The sequence below is a fragment of the Mus pahari genome, chromosome 17 (genome assembly GCF_900095145.1).
Source record: "Mus pahari chromosome 17, PAHARI_EIJ_v1.1, whole genome shotgun sequence".
Classification (NCBI taxonomy): domain Eukaryota; kingdom Metazoa; phylum Chordata; class Mammalia; order Rodentia; family Muridae; genus Mus; species Mus pahari.
The window spans coordinates 3173324-3191918 of NC_034606.1; the positions used below are offsets into that span (position 1 = coordinate 3173324).

The following is an 18595-nucleotide window of genomic DNA, read 5'->3' on the forward strand; positions in this document are numbered from 1 at the left end:
TCTCTCTCTCTCCAGGGTATCTATGTAGTCCTGGCTGTTCCCTTGAAGCTCCACTCTCTGAGGATCTGAAGCAGGGGTGGGTGTGGGTGGCATTGCATCTGGGGTACTTGCCACAGAGACCATCAGAGAGAAACATCTTAGGAATCTATGTAGTAATCTAGGACGACCATCCTGCTTCAGGTTTCTGGTGACAGTGATGTAAGGCTCAGTGATAGTTTGCCTAGACATCCATAGACACACGCCCATGTACACATACCACACACAGAGAGATACACACAGATACATACAGATACACACAAACACATAGACACACACCCATGTACACATACCACACAGAGACAGACACACACAGATACACACAGACACACATGCACACACAGAGACACAACACACACAGACACACATACAGACACAAACATACAGATACACACAAACACATAGACACACACCCATGTACACATACCACACACACACAGACACACACAGATGTGCACAAATACACAGAGACACAACACACAGAGACACAAACACACAGAGACACAAACACACACACAAACAGACACACAGACACATACAAACACAGACACACAACACACACAGACACACATTTACACAAACAGAAACACACACAAACAGACACACAGACACATACAAACGCACAGACACACAACACACACAGACACAAACATACGACACACACAGACACACACACACACACACACACACATTTCCCACCATTCCTCTCCTGGTTGTGTAGTTATCTTTATTTGGAGAGAAGGGCTTTTAGTTTAAGAGACAATCAGTCATCCTTTCCTGCTCATCAACATAATTTTCAAATTTGGCAGACTTAGGCTAATTCGGAGATGGTTCCATCACGGCTCGAAGCTGTCTCACCACATTTGCAGGGGCTCTGTCATCTACAGCTCCAGCTGCCCACCTCTAGTCATGTGTCTTGTCTTTATGGTTTTGCATATTTTTTTGTTTCATACCAATGCAGTCATACAATGTAGCTTTTTGTTTGTCTTATTTTTTGAGACAGGTCTTGCTGTGTGGACCAGGCTGGGCTGGAACTTGAGATCTCCCACCTCTGCCTTCTGAGCGCTGGGGTTGTAGGCGTGCACCACTGTATTTGAGATGGACTGATTGACTTTCTAACATTGAGCATGTGTGTAATTATACCACACGCATACTTGGTGCTCTCAGAGTGCATCAGAGTCTCCTGGAAATGGAGTTATGGCTGGTTGTGCACCACCATGTATGTGCGTGATGGAATTGAAGTTGGGTCCTCTGCAATAGCAGCCAGTGCTCTTAGCCACTGAGCTATGACTCTGACCTCTACATTTTCAGTCTTTAGAGACATCCCTCTTGGTCATGGTATGTGTCATTTTAGTGTGTTTTTAAGACAGTGTTTTCCTCAGATTTTCTCTATGTACCACTCCCTTGTCCAAGGCCTCACCACTAGCCACTCCTCCCCCTCCTGCTCATTGTTGCTGACCTTTCCCCAGATGCTCCTCTTCTGTCACCTTAACACTCTTCCATCTCCACAAGACACTCCTGGGGTTACCCTTTCAGTGGACTTCTCAGGGATTCCTCCAGGGACCTGGGGATCTCACCTCCCCCCCCCCCCCACACACACAAACACTCTGATGAGCCTGTTTGCGCTGGCAACCTCAGGGACAGTATCTCTTTAAGACACTGCCTCCTGACAGTCCATCCTCATTGTCCCATCACTGAGTTCCCAACCAGACCCATAGGTCCCTGTGCTTACCTTTGCAGGAAAAAAACCCCCAAACCCCTTTGGTTTCTTGTTTTGTTTTGTCTGTTCTCAGCAAGCAGGGACGCGCATCCCCATTCCTCTTCCACATCACTCCAGCTTGTGCTTACATCCAGGGGGCTTCAGGGAGGACTCAAGCAGTTGCTACCAGTCGCTACCAGCGAAAACTGGAGCTTTGCCCTGTGCTCCTACTGGGTCCAGTCTTGTGATTGATTTTGATTATCAAAAATACGTTCTATTGTTGCAGTAGTTGAGTCTCTTTTGGTTAGTGATTGAAATTGGGTGTTTTATGAACCTTGCTTTTGAGCATGGTGGCTCACTCCTGTAATCTCTAACACTCCGAAGGCGGAGGCAAGAGACTTGTCATGAGTACAGGCTAGCCTGGGCTATGTATGAGAATCTGTCTGGGAGAAAGCTGTTGCCTTATCACTGTGTTGACAGTCTTTAGCTCATTGGCTGTGGTCGGGTGGTCAGTCACCATGGGTTTTCAGGAGATAACGTGGTTCTCCCGGCTCTCTCTGACCTTTCTTTCCACGTATGAAAGAGGATGGAAAACTCAGCCAGGAAAAGTCAGATTAGAAACTGTTAAAAAAGAATGCTTGGGAACAGGGTATTGTGAGTGAGGTTTTGTTTGTTTGAGATGAAACCTCAGCGTGCAACCCTGGCTGCCTCCTGGGCTCTGCTGCCTCGGTCTCCGTTTTACCACCAGCCTTTTTAAAAAAGCATTGCTTTCTCTGAGTTCAAGGCCAGCCTGGTCTATGGAATGGGTTCCAGGGCTACACAGAGAAACCCTGTCTTGAAAAACCAAAACCAAAACAAAGAACAAGCCTTGATTTGAGGCCCTTAGTTACTCTGCCTTGAGATGAGGTCCTTAGTTAGTTACTCTGCCTTGAGATGAGGCCCTTAGTTAGTCTGCTTTGAGATGAGGTCCTTAGTTACTCTGCTTTAAATACTGACACCACAACTGAAGCACAATGCCTGAAACTTGCAGTTGAATTTAAAAATCTTCAGTTTGAATAAGGCATCTAAGGAGAAAATTCAGTTTTGTTTTTATATTTTGAGACAGTCTTCTTTTGTAGCCCATGCAGGCCTGGAACTTGTCATATCTTCCAAGAGCTGTGATTATAGACACGAGTCACCACATACAGTTATGAATGAAAAGTTTTACTATTTTTTTTTAAAGATTTTATTTATTTATTATATGTAAGTACACTGTAGCTGTCTTCAGACACTCCAGAAGAGGGCGACAGATTTTGTTACGGATGGTTGTAAGCCACCATGTGGTTGCTGGGATTTGAACTCCAGACCTTCAGAAGAACAGTCGGGTGCTCTTACCCACTGAGCCATCTCACCAGCCCAAGTTTTACTATTTTTAAGGCCTCATTAAGCTTGTGTACTCTCTATGATTTTGCTGAATTCACTTTGAAATGAATTGGAAATACTTTATCTTTCAAATGACCGTTTTCTCCCAGTCCGGTCACATAAGGAAGATGGTGCCCTGAACTTGGGCGTAGCCATCACCGTATGGATCAAATTCTAGTGACTTCACTCATTCCTGTATTGGGAATAAATGCAAGCTCTACCTGGACAGGTGTGGTCTGGTGTAGGAGATGGTTTTGATAGACGCTTGCTCTCCAGCAGTTAAGGGGTTAATCTCGGCTGGCTTAGTGCAGATGGGCGCAGGACGGGGTCCTTGGGGAGCCTGGGACAGGCCGAGCAGGACGCCCACTCGGGGTGGCGGGGGAGCTGGGACTCCGCCCGCGGGGTGGCGCCGCCCGCACTGGCCAGGCAGGATCGCGGGACAGGGATGTACTCACCTCCCCGTGCGCCCTTCTCTACAGCGGCCATGGGCAACATTCAGAAGAAGCTGATGGTCCGGAGCGAGGGTGGCAGGCGGTCGCGGCGGGGCCGGACACCGGGGCCCCGAGCTGAGCAGCAGGGAGGCCAGCGAGAGACAGCGACGGCCGGCACCAACGACAATCACTACCCGGAGGAGCCGCGAGTCGCTGACAGTCCCAGCGGCCTCAAGAGCCGGGGCAACGAGCTGTTCCGCAGCGGGCAGTTTGCGGAGGCAGCTGCGCAATACTCGGTGGCGATAGCGCAGCTGGAACCCACAGGTAGGCGAGCCGTGGTGACAGACGCTGGCCCGCATTCCTTCCTGCTGACTAAGGGTACCAGGAACAATACTCGGAATGCGGAGCCTGTGCTAGCCAGGCAGGTTTGCACGGGTCTCTGTCCTACCTTCCCCGTGTGGCTGGTGCGGGGACAGCTCCTGGGGAGCTCTGCAGGATGAGCAGGCTGTAGGTCTGACTGCAGTGCTGCTGAGACTGCAGTCCTGTTGTTTTGGAGAACTGTGATTTTGCTAATGGGATTTAACTGTGTTTAATTAAATGTGGTTTTAGGAAGTGCAAATGCGGATGAGCTAAGCATCTTGTATTCAAATAGAGCGGCTTGCTACCTCAAAGAAGGGAACTGCAGGGACTGCATCCAGGATTGTAACAGGTAAACCTGCTCCAGGTTTGTCAAGAGATGCTTGTAATGCCAATGTGAAGAAGGCAATGTTTAGTATCCCAAGTTTTCTATGAAAGAGCCTAGTTTCTTAAAACTACTCATAAGTTGTTGTGACGAGAATGTAAAAAATCCCCACATCTACACACACACACACACACACACACACACACACACACACACACACAAACTATTGAAAAATTATACAACCCTTTTCCCCCTGCTCCTACCATAATCTATGGGTTTTCCCTCTCTCTCTGGATTACCGGAGGTAACTTGCTCCGGAACACCTGGCCACCAGGGTAACTTCTACTGGATTTTGCTCAAATTGTCTCCAGCAAGCATTCAGGGACTGAGTACTGCCCTCCAGAGCAAGTTCCTTGGCACCACCTGCTCCCCAAACTGGACCACTTCCTTCCTCTCCCTGCCCCGTGTTGGAGGCCTTTCCCCACCATATTCTAGATAAGGTTATACTCTCAGCTCTGCCTCTAGCCTACGTTCTAGGTTTCTCCTGGTGCCCTGGCCATCGAAGGCTCTAACACTGGTCCTGGTCCTGTTGCACCTGTAGACTCCCAGCCCATTCAGTGTATTGGATTTAGTTCTGGGCTCTCTGCCGCATCTCACTCATAGGTGATGCTCAGTAACCTGCGAGGCTGGATGAGTATAGGCACATGAATCAAACATCTTGTTTTCTTTTACTATTAAGTGATAAACCCTTTGGCAAGAAGTCACTTATTAGCACATCTGAAAACAATAAGAAGTGATGTTCTACACTGACTGACACAGGCCTGGTTTCCTCCTGCTGTTTTATATTATTAGTGTGCCACGCCTTTCACTCTCAGAAGTCTGGACAATAAATCTTTGAGCCCTGTTTATAAGGCAAACAGTTTCCTTCATTGACTCGGTCAGTTTGTTGATGTGATTAAGCTTAATAGTGTCGGTGCTTCCATTATCTGAAGAGAGCTTTACATTGCTTGGTTGTTTTGGTTTTGCCAGTATTATAGATTGGCATTTGATAGACTAGCATTTATCTTTTGGTTTGGCTTGTCTCCATCCATAGTCATGCTGGCTCCCATTAGCTAACTGCTTTGTTTTTAGGAGTTCGTGAGTTAGCGGACATCAGGTGGGCAGCTTGCAGTCTGTCATGGCATGAGCATACCACCGTGAACACAATCAGATGGCCCGGATCTTGGCTCATTCCCCACAGAACCTGTCAATGTTTGCCATTGCTGTGGTTCAGAGGGCCGCTGAGTGTGGGGCAGGTGTGCTGTGCCTGGCAGTGAGCATCCTCTCTCTCACCTAAGCACTTCTTTCTAATGTCCTTCCTCAGAGGAAACCCAGACGGAACTCCAGACCTGCGCCCTGGGGCTGCAGGAGGAGGCATGGTCCTGAAGGAGAGCAGGGGGCCTGCTGGGAAGGGAGGAGGGCCTTTGCTTAGGGCGTGACCTCAGACCTGTGTTCTCAGCCCAGGAATGTGGCTCTACTAGTCAAGGCTGACCTCTGTGGAGGCTGACCTACTTAGCTGTTTTCTGTGATACCTGGTGAGCATCCCAGCAGGACAAGCTGGGGATGGTATCTATTAGGATGCTTGTATTCTCACATTTTTTCATTATTCATTCATTCATTCATTCATTTAATGTACATCATCCCTCCTCCTAGTCCCCCTCCCCTCTCCCCCATCCCCTTCTCTGAGAAGGGGGAGGTCCCCCCTGGGTATCAACCCACTCTGGCGCCTCAAGTCACTACAGGACTATGTACTACTATGTACATCCTCTCCCACTGAAGCCAGATAAGCCAGCCCAGTTAGAAGAATAGAATGCACAGGCAGGCAACAGTCTCAGGGATAGTCCCCTCTCCAGTTGTTGGGGGACCTGCATGAAGACCAGGCTGCACATCTGTGTGTGTGGGGGGGGTGGCTAGTTCTAGCCCTTGTATGTTCTTTAGTTGGTGGTTCAGTCTCTGGGAACCCTCAATGGTTCAGGTTAGTTGAGTCTGCTGGTCTTCCAGTGGAGTCCCTGGAAGTCCTCTCCAAGTTTAATGGGAAAGAAGACATGATGTACCTTCAGGAGCATGCTCAACTATGGGTATATTTGAATCTACATGAACAAGGAATAGTTTATTAGTAAAATGTGTAACTATCTCTTCTAGCTCCAAAGACTGCACGCATTTTCAAAGAGGCTTCCTATTTAGTTTTCAGAATAATCTTTGCTTTCTGAGGAGTTCCATAGCTCTTATTACCAGATAAGTGGGATTATAAGTCAAACTTTGGAAGAGAAGCCAGGAGTCATGTCTCACACCTGTAATCCCAGCAATTGGGAGATGGAGGCAGTGGGATTAGGAACTGAAGGTTATCCTATGCTATAGAGTTTGAGGCCAGCATAGGCTACATTAAATCCTGACTCAGAAAAACCAAACCAGACATTTTAAACTAGGGAAACCTTTTTACCTGTGAAGATATTGTTTATAGTATTTAATTTTTTTAAGGAACTTAATCATGTGTGTGCATGTGTGTGCCACATGTGTGTGCATGTGTAGCACATGTGAATGCCTGAAGAGCTGGGGTTATGGGTGGTTGTGAGTCACCTTCCATGGGTACTGGAATCAGGCTCAGGTCCTAACAGCTAAGCCATCTCTCCAGTCCAAGATCTGAAAACAATGTGTTTGTGTATGTGTGTGTATGTGTCTGTGTATGTATGTGTAGTACCTAAGGAGGCCAGAAGAAGGTGTAGGACCCCCTCTCGGGGACCCCCTCAGGTCCTCAGGTTACGGGAGTCAGGNTGTCCCCAAAAAACACGATAGACAGACCGTCTTGATGCAAAAGCACGAGGCAGTTTAATGGCGGAGCTCCGGGCCAGCGCGTACCTCATGCAGGAGGCAGAGGCACCGACCTTGAGACTCAAAAGCTAGGGGTTTTTAATAGGGTAAGGGTCGGGGGATGGGGAGAATTGGCACGGTTACATGTGATTGGCTCATTCAAACATAGCAAGGCGATTACAAGTCAGCAGAATAGTATGTGCAGGCTAAAATATTTAGGAATTTCAAGGGTTTCTCGGGGACAGCAGGAGGTCTGGTTAATGTATGACTTTAGTAAGCTAAGGGAGGTGCCTTCCTGCCAGATGGCCGTTGAGTCAGCCTTGATAGCTCAGACCAGTTCCTGCATTCCTTTCTCTTATCTTTGTGGCTAATTGATTCTAGTTTCAAGGCAGCCTGGGCCCGCCTGGGCAATTTTTAACCTTAAGTTTACATCAAAGGAACCCTTTGTGTCTTACATTATTTGAACCTTAAATTCCCAGCCTCAGGCTTCTAAGCTCACAAAACAACAAAACAACTCATAAGTTACATGAATCCTAGGCCCTAAATTTCATTTCTTTTCAGAAGGTATCAGACCCTGTGGAGCTGGGGTAACAGGCGGTTGTGAAGCCCTCCTGTGTGGGTGCTAAGAGCTCATCAAGAACAGCAGTGGGTTTGAACCTGACTGGCTCTCCGCTCTGAAGATGAATGTTTATGTGTCTCTGGAGAGGCAGTGTTTCCCGGAGGTGGTTTGCAGAATCACTCTTGGGAATTTTGGTGGTATGCACGAGGCTCTGGGCCCCTCGTTCCTCAGCTTCTCCACATTTTAGTTTGCAGGCTCCGTGTGAGATACAGAAGCTATCATGCCTAAGCAAAACTGGGAGAAACAATGCTTTAAAAAGTGGGGGTTTTTTTTTGCATAATTGTTTATCAGCCAAAAGAAAACAAACACATAACAAGACAACCCCCAAACCACATCATCCTTCTGTTGGTCAGAAGAACTCTTGAAGTTGTTGGAAACATGGGCACTCACAAGTGCATGCGCACACACGTACGAACACACACACACATCTCCGGACAGCTTCCTGTTTAGAGTATCTAGATAGGCTAAGGTTGGCTGCCATCCTCTGCTTTTGCGTGTTTTTGCCAACTTCTGACAGACTTGCCCACTGCAGACGCCTGAGGGTCGCAGCTGGCCTCCTGGTGAGCTCTTGATGCCCACCACCTGCCTGTGGTTGTGGTTGGAGACCGTTTTCTTCACTGGCATTTCCATTTACAAGCTCACGTTCGTTTTCAAGATGTAGTCAAAGAATGAAAACCCTAACCCTTCATTTCCTATGTTAGGAAGTACTAAGAGTTTTGTGTCCCATTTTGTCAATTTAGATTCCAAGCTTGGGCCCTCTTGATTGGATCTGTGGTGTCTTGAGCAATGAAAGCATGCTGGAATGGAGGTGACTCGGGTGTGGCGGGGAACACCTCCACATTCTCTGGCCTCCCAGATGAAATTTATCTTTAGTGATACTGAAAGTGCAAGATGAAAGCTTGTGACTAATAAACAGTCATAGGCTTAGCCCTTGATCCCCTTTTTTATAATCAATAGAATTGAACCATAGAAAGTGTTAGAAAGCTGACTAAAAACATGCAAGTTCTTGTGGTTTAGTAGTAAGGCACCTTGTTAAATATATGAATACGATGAAGAATGTGTGTGTGTCTGTGTATTATGTGTGTCTGTTTTTCTGTGTCTGTGTGTGTGTTGCATATGTGTGTGTTATGTGTGTCTGTCTGTGTGTTGTATGTGTGTCTGTGTCTCTGCGTGTGTTGTGTATGTGTGTGTGTGTGTCTGTGTGTGTGTGTAAGCCAGTGGTGAGCATCCTCCACAGCCACTCCCCATTTTATTAAGACAAAGACATTCACTGAACTCGGAACTTAAGGACTCTCTCAGACTGGCTGGCCAGTGAGCCCCAGCAAATCTGTCTTCACCTCTTAAGCTCTGGCATGGCAGGCAGATATGTGTGGTTGTTCATAGTGGCCCAAGGACAGTAGTATGCTTTCTGGTCGGTGGGTTCAAGGACAGTGTGATAGCTGTTTAACTTTGGGTTTGCCTTTCTGATAGATTGCCAGGACCCCAGGGTGAAATATCAGGTGTGATGCTTAGGGGTCCAGCACTGCAGTCTGCATTGCTAAATACAAATTAAAGGATCCTTCTCAAGTAAATGGCATGTACTGTCTTGTCCTCTTAGGGCTCTGGAACTTCATCCATTCTCAGTGAAGCCTCTTCTCCGGCGAGCAATGGCCTATGAGACCTTAGAGCAATACAGGAATGCATATGTGGACTATAAAATAGTGCTGCAGATAGACTGTGGCATCCAGCTGGCGAGCGACAGTGCTAACAGGTAAGCTAGTCTGAGGTCACCTTCTGGGGGCCTCTGTTATAGAAGGATCACGCTACCCCATTTCCTGGGTTTTCACTCATTTTATGTCAACACCCACTCTTGCCAGCTTGATTTCTAATGATTCCCTCGTATTTCTTAGCTTTATCCCCTCACATCTGTGTATTTATTTCTGTGAAGTTACTTCATCTTCACAACATGTGTACAACTTCCATGTGCTTCTTCAGTCTGGGTATTAGAAGGTGTTTTTGTGGATGTCTAAGTCACACTGACACCAGGGCAAGCTCTAAGTAGGTGCTGTGAGCAGACCACTGTACACCTCGCAGGGCTCGCGTGTTCTTGTGAGTAGTGCATGTGTTACCATGGATGCTTCTTGCACCTGCTCATGTGTCCTTGTAAGCAGATGCCCAGGAGGAGGAGGAAGAGGAGGAGGAGGAGGAGGAGGAGGAGGAGATAATATAACTGAGAGTTTGATCTAATTAAAACTCTGACCAACTCATCTCCCGAAGGGGAGTGAGACAGCAAGTGCCTTCCGACCCGACTCGGGCTGGAAGCGAACATAGTGCATGACCCTGAGCTCAACCCTAACAACACACACTTCATACTACTCAGCATAAACTGAAAGTTATGCATCGGATAACACTTTCTAGTTACACATAGTACTTTCTAATTCCATTTCCCCAAATGGCCGTTTCTCAGAATTCCTGGGCTGTCCTGGACCCTGTACTGGTCTTGGTGTGCTGTGCTTCACACATCTGCAAAAGACAAAAGACAGATCTCAGTGGTATGGTCTCTGCCTCTCAGCAAGCTAGAATATAGTTAGAGGACAGCGTAAGACTGAGGGCCCCAGGCAGGACCGAGCGATGGATGGATTGTAGCTGGCTTTGGCCACATAGCCATGGCTACTGCAGAGGCGTCACTAGAAGTGTCTCTGATGCGTGCTGAGACAGTGCCAGAAGGATGTGTGCGCAGGATGACAGTGAGGGTGGACTGGCTCACAGTCATCCATGCTGGCATTCCCCGGGGTCCCAGACTGCTTTGCCTAGAGCTTTCCCTCGGCAGTCACTCAGCTCTTTGGAAGAAAGGTACATACAAAGTCCCAGTATCCCAAACCTGTAAAGATTCTGGATTGGAAACTTCCTGAATTTCAGATTTAGGACTGAGTCTGGGACCTCAGCAGTTAAGAGCACTGGGTGCTCTTGCAGAAGTCCTGAGTTCAGTGCCCAGCAACTACAAGGTGGCTCATGATCAGCTACAATGGGATTTGATGCCCTCTTTTGTCAAGTAGGCATACATGCAAATAGAGACTGACATACATAAAATACATACATAAATGCATCTTAGAGTTGAGTGCCATCATAACACATGCATATGTGTATGCTCATGCATGCACACACATACCCCCTCACCTACACATGCAACTATCCCAGCAACACCAGCAGCAGCCAAAGTGACCAGGCAGAGTGGCATACATCTGGAAGGCAAGAATTCAAGGCCAGCTGGGTCTGCATAGCAAGGGCCACCTAGCCATGGCTAGGTAGTGAGACCCTAGCTCAAAAATGATAATGATAATGCTATAAATCCCTAAACCAAGAACACTTTTAGTACCAAGTTCTCCAGGTATTGGCTTGTATTGGTTACCCATGGCAACACTAGACAAAACCCAGCCTCAGTTATCCACAAGCTCCTTGGTAGTGAGCCACCAGAACCAGAAAGCCTTACCACATATCACGAAGCACCCCACACTGCCACACTTACCACGCATCACGCAGCACCCCACACTGCCAGTCATTTGCTTCCCTGAAGGCTAGGATGGGGTTTGGTCTCCTAGCTCTCTTGTAGGAGAGAGCACACATCTCCTCGGAAAGCCAGCAGCTACCTCTGTTCAGCATTCTTAGGTCCCCTTTCTCAGTTCCCACAACAATGGCCTCCTTGGGTGTCCATTTCAATTGTTATGTTCTTTGCAAGCTCCCACTCTGTGTGTGTGTGTGTGTGTGTGTGTGTGTGTGTTTTACTAAAGCAAAATAGATTTATTAAGAAAAGCAAGAAAGAACTCCCAAGTGTGGATGGGATCAGGGGAGGACTCCCAAGTGTGGATGGGCTGTGGGGGAGCATTGCCTTGCAATGAGTTTCTTTCTGTGAATTCCTTTTCTTGCCATTTTACTAAACACTTCATAAGGTTGTGAGTTACACTGTATCCACTGTCATAGCTGTGTTGTGAGGTTGATATCCTGAATTAAAAGGTGTTGAGTGAGTGTGCTCTCCACACAGAAAGCTTATGTAAACTTCGGCTTGGGGGTTTTGCCTTTAATTTGCCTATCTTCTACCTGGCAATACCCACTTTTTCTTTTCTTCTTTTCTTTCTTTTTTTCTGTCTATGTTTTGTTTTGTTTTGTTGAGGCAGGATGTCTCTGGGTGGCCCTGACTGTTATGTAACTACTCTGTAAATCAGGCTGCCTTCAAAATCAGAGATCCTCCTGCCTCTGCTTCCCAAGGACTGGGATCAAAGGCGTGCGCAATCACACCTTGCTCCCCCCACCCCTTCTGTCCTTTTTCAGCTCAGGGATTGAACCTGCCTCATGCATGCTAGACCGTTGTCCTGAAGTCCCAGTCTTCAGGCAGTTCTCAGGGTCCTGACCCCCCAAAGGTATTTAGGCCAGAAGAGATGCCTCAGTAGACAAAGCACTTGCCACATCAGCCTGAGGACCAGAGTGTAGATCCCCAGTCTGTCGAAGTGCCCCATGAGCAAGCTGCTGCTGTCACTCAGCACTAGGAGGGAGATGGGATGCCTCTGAGCAAACCGTTAGCTGACTTGTTGATAGGTGAGCTCTGGGTTCAACTGGGTGACCTGCCACAATAAACGAACAGTGATTGAGAACGACATCTGATGTCAACCTCGGGCCTTTGTGTGCACACATGTACACGTGTATGCTCACACTGCCATTGTATTTCAGGAAGCCAAAGAATGGGCTGAAGGTTTGTGGCAGTGGGCTAAATGGCATGAAGTGTAGAGGGAGAGCTTCTTGATTCTCAACTTTCTGCATTGTTCTTTTTAAAACACAAGAGAAAGTTTACAGAAGACTAAACACCTTCCAGTGCACAGTCCATGGTGCGTGGTGAGCACGGAGTTGTGCAGTGATCCCTTCCGTTGTCTCATCTGCTTCCTGTCACCCTCAGGCAGCCCTGACCCCACCAGGCAGACACTCTCCCTCTTCAGTCCTGGCAGTCTGCTTTCTGTCTCATGGATTTACCCATTCTGAGTATTTCATAGAAATAGAGTCATATTCTGTGCTGTTGTGTGTGATGCTCCTGCGTTCTCTGTGGTGTGGCGCGAGTCAGTGCTGAGCTCCCATGGAGGGTGTGCTAGTCATGTATGCCCAGGTCATAGCTTGTTGTTAATCTGTCAGGTGGTGGTCAGTTTGGTTATTTGCACCATTTTGCTATTACAAATGGTGTGTGTATGGACACCCTGGATAAGTTTCATTTGCTCCCTGCCTCCTCCTCTGGTATATATGTAGGAAGGACATTTCTGGGCCAGTGCTGACCCTATGTTTAACTTTCTGCTGTTGGTATTGAACATTTACCTAGGAGGATAGTCTCAGAGCATTTGACTTGAAGGCTGTCACTTTCTAATGTCATTTAAAAGTTCCGTTATTTTATAAGAAAGATGAGGAAGCTGTAGGGTTTCCATGTTCTTTTGTTTGTTTTGTTTGGTTTTCTTGTTTTTTGTTTTTTTGTTTTTTGTTTTTTGAGACAGGGTTTCTCTGTATAGCCCTTGCTGTCCTGGAACTCACTTTGTAGACCAGGCTGGCCTCGAACTCAGAAATCCGCCTGCCTCTGCCTCCCAAGTGCTGGGATTAAAGGCGCGCGCCACCACTGCCAGGCCCGGTTTCCATGTTCTTAATTAAATAATTTCATTTCATTTCTGCGATGCCATTTCCATTTCCATGCCTTTCCATTTATTACAGTCCATTGTGGAAAATCAGACATCAGAAACTTTTCTTTGTAAACATCTGTACTTTGTTTTTGCCGTTTGTTAACATCTGCCTCTCTCCCTCTCCAGGAGCTTAGCATGCAAGACTCCTTGCCTTACTAACCTCCACCCCACCCCCACCCCCAAATCACTGCATCTCTTTCCAGCCTCCTCTCCCTTCCTCTCTTGTGGTAATACAAATTTTGCTTTAAAATCCCCCCTTTCAAAATCTTTTGTTCTACAGCTGTGGTTGATTATACATTAACTTTCAAATTTATATTTTCACACTCAGCCAATGAGATGTAGTTATAGCTACAGTTTATGATGGAAATTTCTACGTAAGAAACTATAGAGAGAATCCTGTATATTATAATCAACTGTATATAAATATAAAACTTTTAAAATAACAGTATGTGTAATCATAGATCTAACAAGTGCAGCCCAGTAGTTAGCAATCAGCCTTCCCAGCCGTGGGCAGTGCCTGGGGTACAGAGGGAACTCCAGACCAGCTACGGCTGCACAGAGAAATGCTGTCTCAAAACACAAACACAGGAAAAGGAAAAGAAAATGGTGTACTTACATAAGCATTGCCAACTTTGAAAACCCTTTGGAAACATTTCAGTTTATATGGACTGCCTGTTTTTCTGCATCTAAGAAGAACACAGAAGCGCAGCCGGGTTACTCTGACTGGTCTGTCTGTCTGGCTGTTTTTGTTTTTGTATTTTTGAGATAGGAATTCTCTGTGTAGCCCTGGAACTCACTCTGTAGACTCTGCTGGCCTTGAACTCTCAGAGATTAGCCTGCATCTCCTTCCGGGGTGGTGGGATTAAAGGTGTGTTTCACCACGCAGTTGTTAGTCTGACTCTTGATCAAACCTTCATTAATATAAAACATTAATCCCTTGATTAATACTAACAGTTCATTTTCTCTTTAGAATAGCACGAATCTTAACAGAGCTAGATGGATCAAAATGGCGGGAGAGACTGCCACCCATCCCAGCTGTACCTGCATCTGAGCCACTGCGAGTTTGGCTCCCTGCTGCAGAGACCCCAGACCAAGATCCCTGTCCCAACAAGTGCATGCCCAGCATCACAGGTATGGAGGACTACCTATGTCTCCTCATGAGGGAGCTGAACCATTGTGTCAGACGTGGGCTCAGGCCTTCCATGGTGTCAGACGTGGGCTCAGGCCTTCCTCCCTCCTAACACGATTTCGGAAGCTGCTTCTCACCTCCGTCCTTGTGTACAGGAAAGGCAGGCAGGTAGGGAGTAACCAAGCCGGTGGCAATGTCTTAATGTGGAGCTGGCATTATTCAGGGGAAGGAGGAGGAAGAGGAGGAGGAGGAGGAAGAGGAAGGAAGGAAGAAAAGGAGGAGGAAGAAATTATTAAGCTTTCCAGGAGACAATGTGGCAACTTAAAAGGATTAAGAGTGCTGTGTTAAAAATAAACCAGAAAGCTGATTCAGGGGTGGTGAGTGGCTCAGTCTGGAAAGGTGCTTGCTGTGCTCAGTGTCTAAGACCCATGGTGGAAGGAGATACAGACAGCCTGAGATTGCCTCTGAGTGCCACATGCTTGCTGTGGGACATGCCTGTCCACAGTCACATACACACACCGCATGTGCAGAGAATCAGTTCTAAGGTAATAGCATGCAGATATACAGTAGGGAAACTTGGATGCTGAGTAAATATCACACCTAGCTTTAAGGTTTGACGCTATTCATCGAATCTTTTGTTTTTGAACATTTGTTTTCTGTGTATGAGTACTTTATCTGCATGTATGTATGTGCACCACATATATGCCTGGTGTCAGAAGAGGGTACAGGTGGTTGTGAGCCACCATGTAGGCACTAGGAATTGAACCCAGGTCCTCTGTAAGAGCAGCAAGTAGAAAGAAGCAAGAAAGAAGACGGTTCTTAACCACTGAGCCGTCTTCTTTCCAGTCCCCAGGTTTTTAAATTGTGTGTATGTGGGTGTGTGTGCATGTGCTCACAGAGGTCTGAAGTGTCAGCCATGCGTGCTGCATACCAAGCTTGGGTGCTCTACAAGAGCATAGTGTTCGTAACTACTGAACCATGCCTCCAGTACCCAGCTTTGCGGGTTTTGAGTAAGGGTTTTCCCATGGTCCACACTGGAACCAAAAATCACCCTGAGTGCTGGTCCTCCCACTTGTCCCTCCCAAGTGCTGGGACCTCCAGCATGGACCACCATGCCCACTCCCTGATGGTATTTGTAGCCATTTCATAGACTTATTCTGCCATAATTCCAGCTTCATGAAATGTCTAAAGTACTAATACCCAAGTGCTTACAGAGACAGTGTGCTTTGTAATTACTGAAGCTGTGGTCTAGTGGGTTCACTGGAGCAGCTGGGTGTGAGAGTGTCCTGGTATATGGATGACTACCGTGGTCTCTAACACAGTTCTTGTTCCTCTTAGTGTCTCCAGATTGTCAAAGGGGAAGAGAAGACATGGCAGCGTGTGTAACACAGTGGCACTGCACTCTGCAGCGTGTGTAACACAGTGGCCCTGCACTCTCCAGCATGTGTACCACAGTGGCACCTCACTCTCTTATGTGTGTAACACAGTGGCACCTCACTCTCTTATGTGTGTAACATGGTAGCACTGCACTTTATTCTCATAATTTGAAAGCAACAGCATCATAACTATTCATACATTCAGCAGCTTCTCCTTTTTTTTTTTTTTTTTTTTTTTTTCGAGACAGGGTTTCTCTGTATAGCCCTGGCTGTCCTNGAACTCACTCTGTAGACCAGGCTGGCCTCGAACTCAGAAATCCGCCTGCCTCTGCCTTCCGAGTGCTGGGATTAAAGGCGTGCGCCACCACGCCTGGCTAGCTTCTCCTTTTTAATTTTATGTTTTGTTCTGTTTAGCCTAGCACCTCATGTGTGAGGGTGCAGCTCTGCAATGGAGAGTTTTCTGATAATTGTTCTTAAGATTTTATAGATGTATTTACAGAAATGTTTTCTCTATGTGTTTATTTTCTTGGTCCTATAGATGAAAAAATGTTTCAAGCCCTCAAGGAAGAAGGAAATCAACTTGTAAAGGACAAAAATTATAAAGATGCCATTAGTAAATACAACGAATGCTTAAAGATTAACAGCAAGGCTTGTGCCATCTATACAAACAGGCAAGTTCTTTGTGATTTATGTAGGTCTTTGAATAGTGTTGATTATTTTATTTATTCATTTTATGTGCTTTAGTGTTGAGGGTGTTGGATCCCCTGGAACTAGCATTATAGACAGACAGGTGGGAGCTGCCATGTGGTTGCTGGGAATAGAACCCACATCCTCTGGAAAAACAGCCTGTGCTCTTAACCATTGAGCCATCTCTCCAGCCCAGTTTTGATTATTTTAAAATAACTTTTGAGAAGTTAGCTTACTACAATTCCTTAACTCCATGTAATGCTTCTAGGAATCAGTATGCAAGCTGTCCTGGGCATCTCTGAAAGAGCTGGACTACAGAGATAGGAGAGGGACTGGGAGGATGAAGGTCTGATGCCCTGCTCCCCTGAGCATCTTTGGTAACTGAGCTGGTCCTGCTCTGGCTCTGCACTGTCTGCCTGGCCAGGCTGCAGCACACTGGGTCTAAGCTCTGCCCAGTGTAGAAGCTGGTGTAGGGTTGAGGTGACCAGTACTGTTCAAAAGACTGTCTTATGGGGCTGTGTCCTTTCGCTTCTGAAGTGCTAAAGGCCTGTCTTTTTTTCTTTTTAACAGTGCATAGTAGTAACTGGAAGGCTGCTCTAGAATGCAGCCTATACCATCCTTACCACTTCTGATTCTTTAGGGATTTGGTGGAAGTAGGTAGGGTATGTGATAACGGAGAGAAAGAAAGATCAGTTTCAGGCATTTTTCTAGCTGTATCATACAATCTTTAAAGTTTTTTTTTTTTTTTTTTGAGAATTTACTATATATGTACTGTATTTATATAATTTCTACTCCACCCTCTTTTTAAAAAAATATGTGTGTTTTCCCTGCATGGATGCATGTGTACACATGGTACAGAGGTCAGAGGAGAGTATTGGATCCCAACTACCAAGTGAATGCTGGAAACCTGACCCAGGTGCCCTGAAAGAGCATCAAGTCCTGTCCAGTCCCTCAGATAAATCCCTGACTGGCCTCTTACCATGGCTTTGTACACTTGTCCCACTTGTGGCCACTGCTGGCTGAACATTGTCACTAAATCCAAAAGTATTCCTCCTCCTGTTTCATCAGTGGCCAGAAATGGCTCTCTGGTTTCTGTGAAGGCCTTGCTGCCTGGCTGGAGTGCCCGGAGCTCAGTGCCTAGACCTCCTCCCTCAGGCGCCCCGTTGACTGGTACCTTGCCTTGTAGAGCCCGCTAGAGCTCCAGAGCAGCTCACCCTCCCTGAGCCTGGCTCCACTTATCTCCTCTCCTTGTTCCTCCAGGCTCCGCTTGCTGAACCCCGGACTCCCCTTCCTCATTGGAGAAGCTGAGCACGCTTGGCTTCTCGAGTGCGCTCACTGCTCAGTGCGCCCTCAGTGACTGGCTTTCCACCCCACACCTGCCTTAGACCACTGTTTTCTACCGCCTTCTCTTTCCTCTTGTCCCACTCTCCCAGTTGTAGCTAGAGTGAGCATGTCACCCAAGGGAACAAGGCCCTTCTTTGTGACCTGGCCTGGATCCACCCTTCCCTTCCAGCCAGGCACTGCTTTCCCAGGTTCATCAAGAACACCCATGCTCTGCCCTGGGAAGGCTGAGCCCAGGCTGTGTCCTTGGGCTCCCTCTAACCCTCTTCTCTCTCCCTTAACCTAAGCCTTGGCAAGACCATTCTCCTCCATACGCCCATATGCCTGCCTTGAACTTACATCCCACAACGTCTCCTGACTGCTCTGCCACTCGCTTTTCCCCACAAGGTCTTGGGCCTTGGCTATGAGCTTCCAGACCCATTTTACAGATATCATTACAGAGGCTCGTTCAGTTCCCTGTTTCCACCCTGCTGCATCCTTGTTTTGGATCAGGCTATATTTTGTTTGCAGTGGGCTTGCCAGTGATGTAATTTCATCCCCTGTGAGAGAGAGCACTGTAGCTGGCTGCAGGTATAAGTGCTAGTTGAAGCAGCTGTAGCTTAAGGCCATCTCAGTGAGCTGTAGCTTAGGACCGTCTCAGTGAGCTGTAGCTTAGGACCGTCT

General features: G+C 47.1%; 1 protein-coding gene across 1 annotated transcript in view; it reads left to right on the forward strand.

The window, feature by feature from the left end:
* Spag1 (sperm associated antigen 1) overlaps positions 1–18595 on the forward strand; it is a 55558-nt gene that overhangs the window by 28976 nt on the left and 7987 nt on the right. The window contains exons 11-15 of the mRNA XM_029547724.1: positions 3616–3891; positions 4177–4276; positions 9313–9465; positions 14370–14530; positions 16443–16575. Of these exons, the coding sequence (XP_029403584.1) occupies positions 3616–3891; positions 4177–4276; positions 9313–9465; positions 14370–14530; positions 16443–16575 (823 nt within the window). The remainder of the gene's footprint in view (positions 1–3615; positions 3892–4176; positions 4277–9312; positions 9466–14369; positions 14531–16442; positions 16576–18595) is intronic.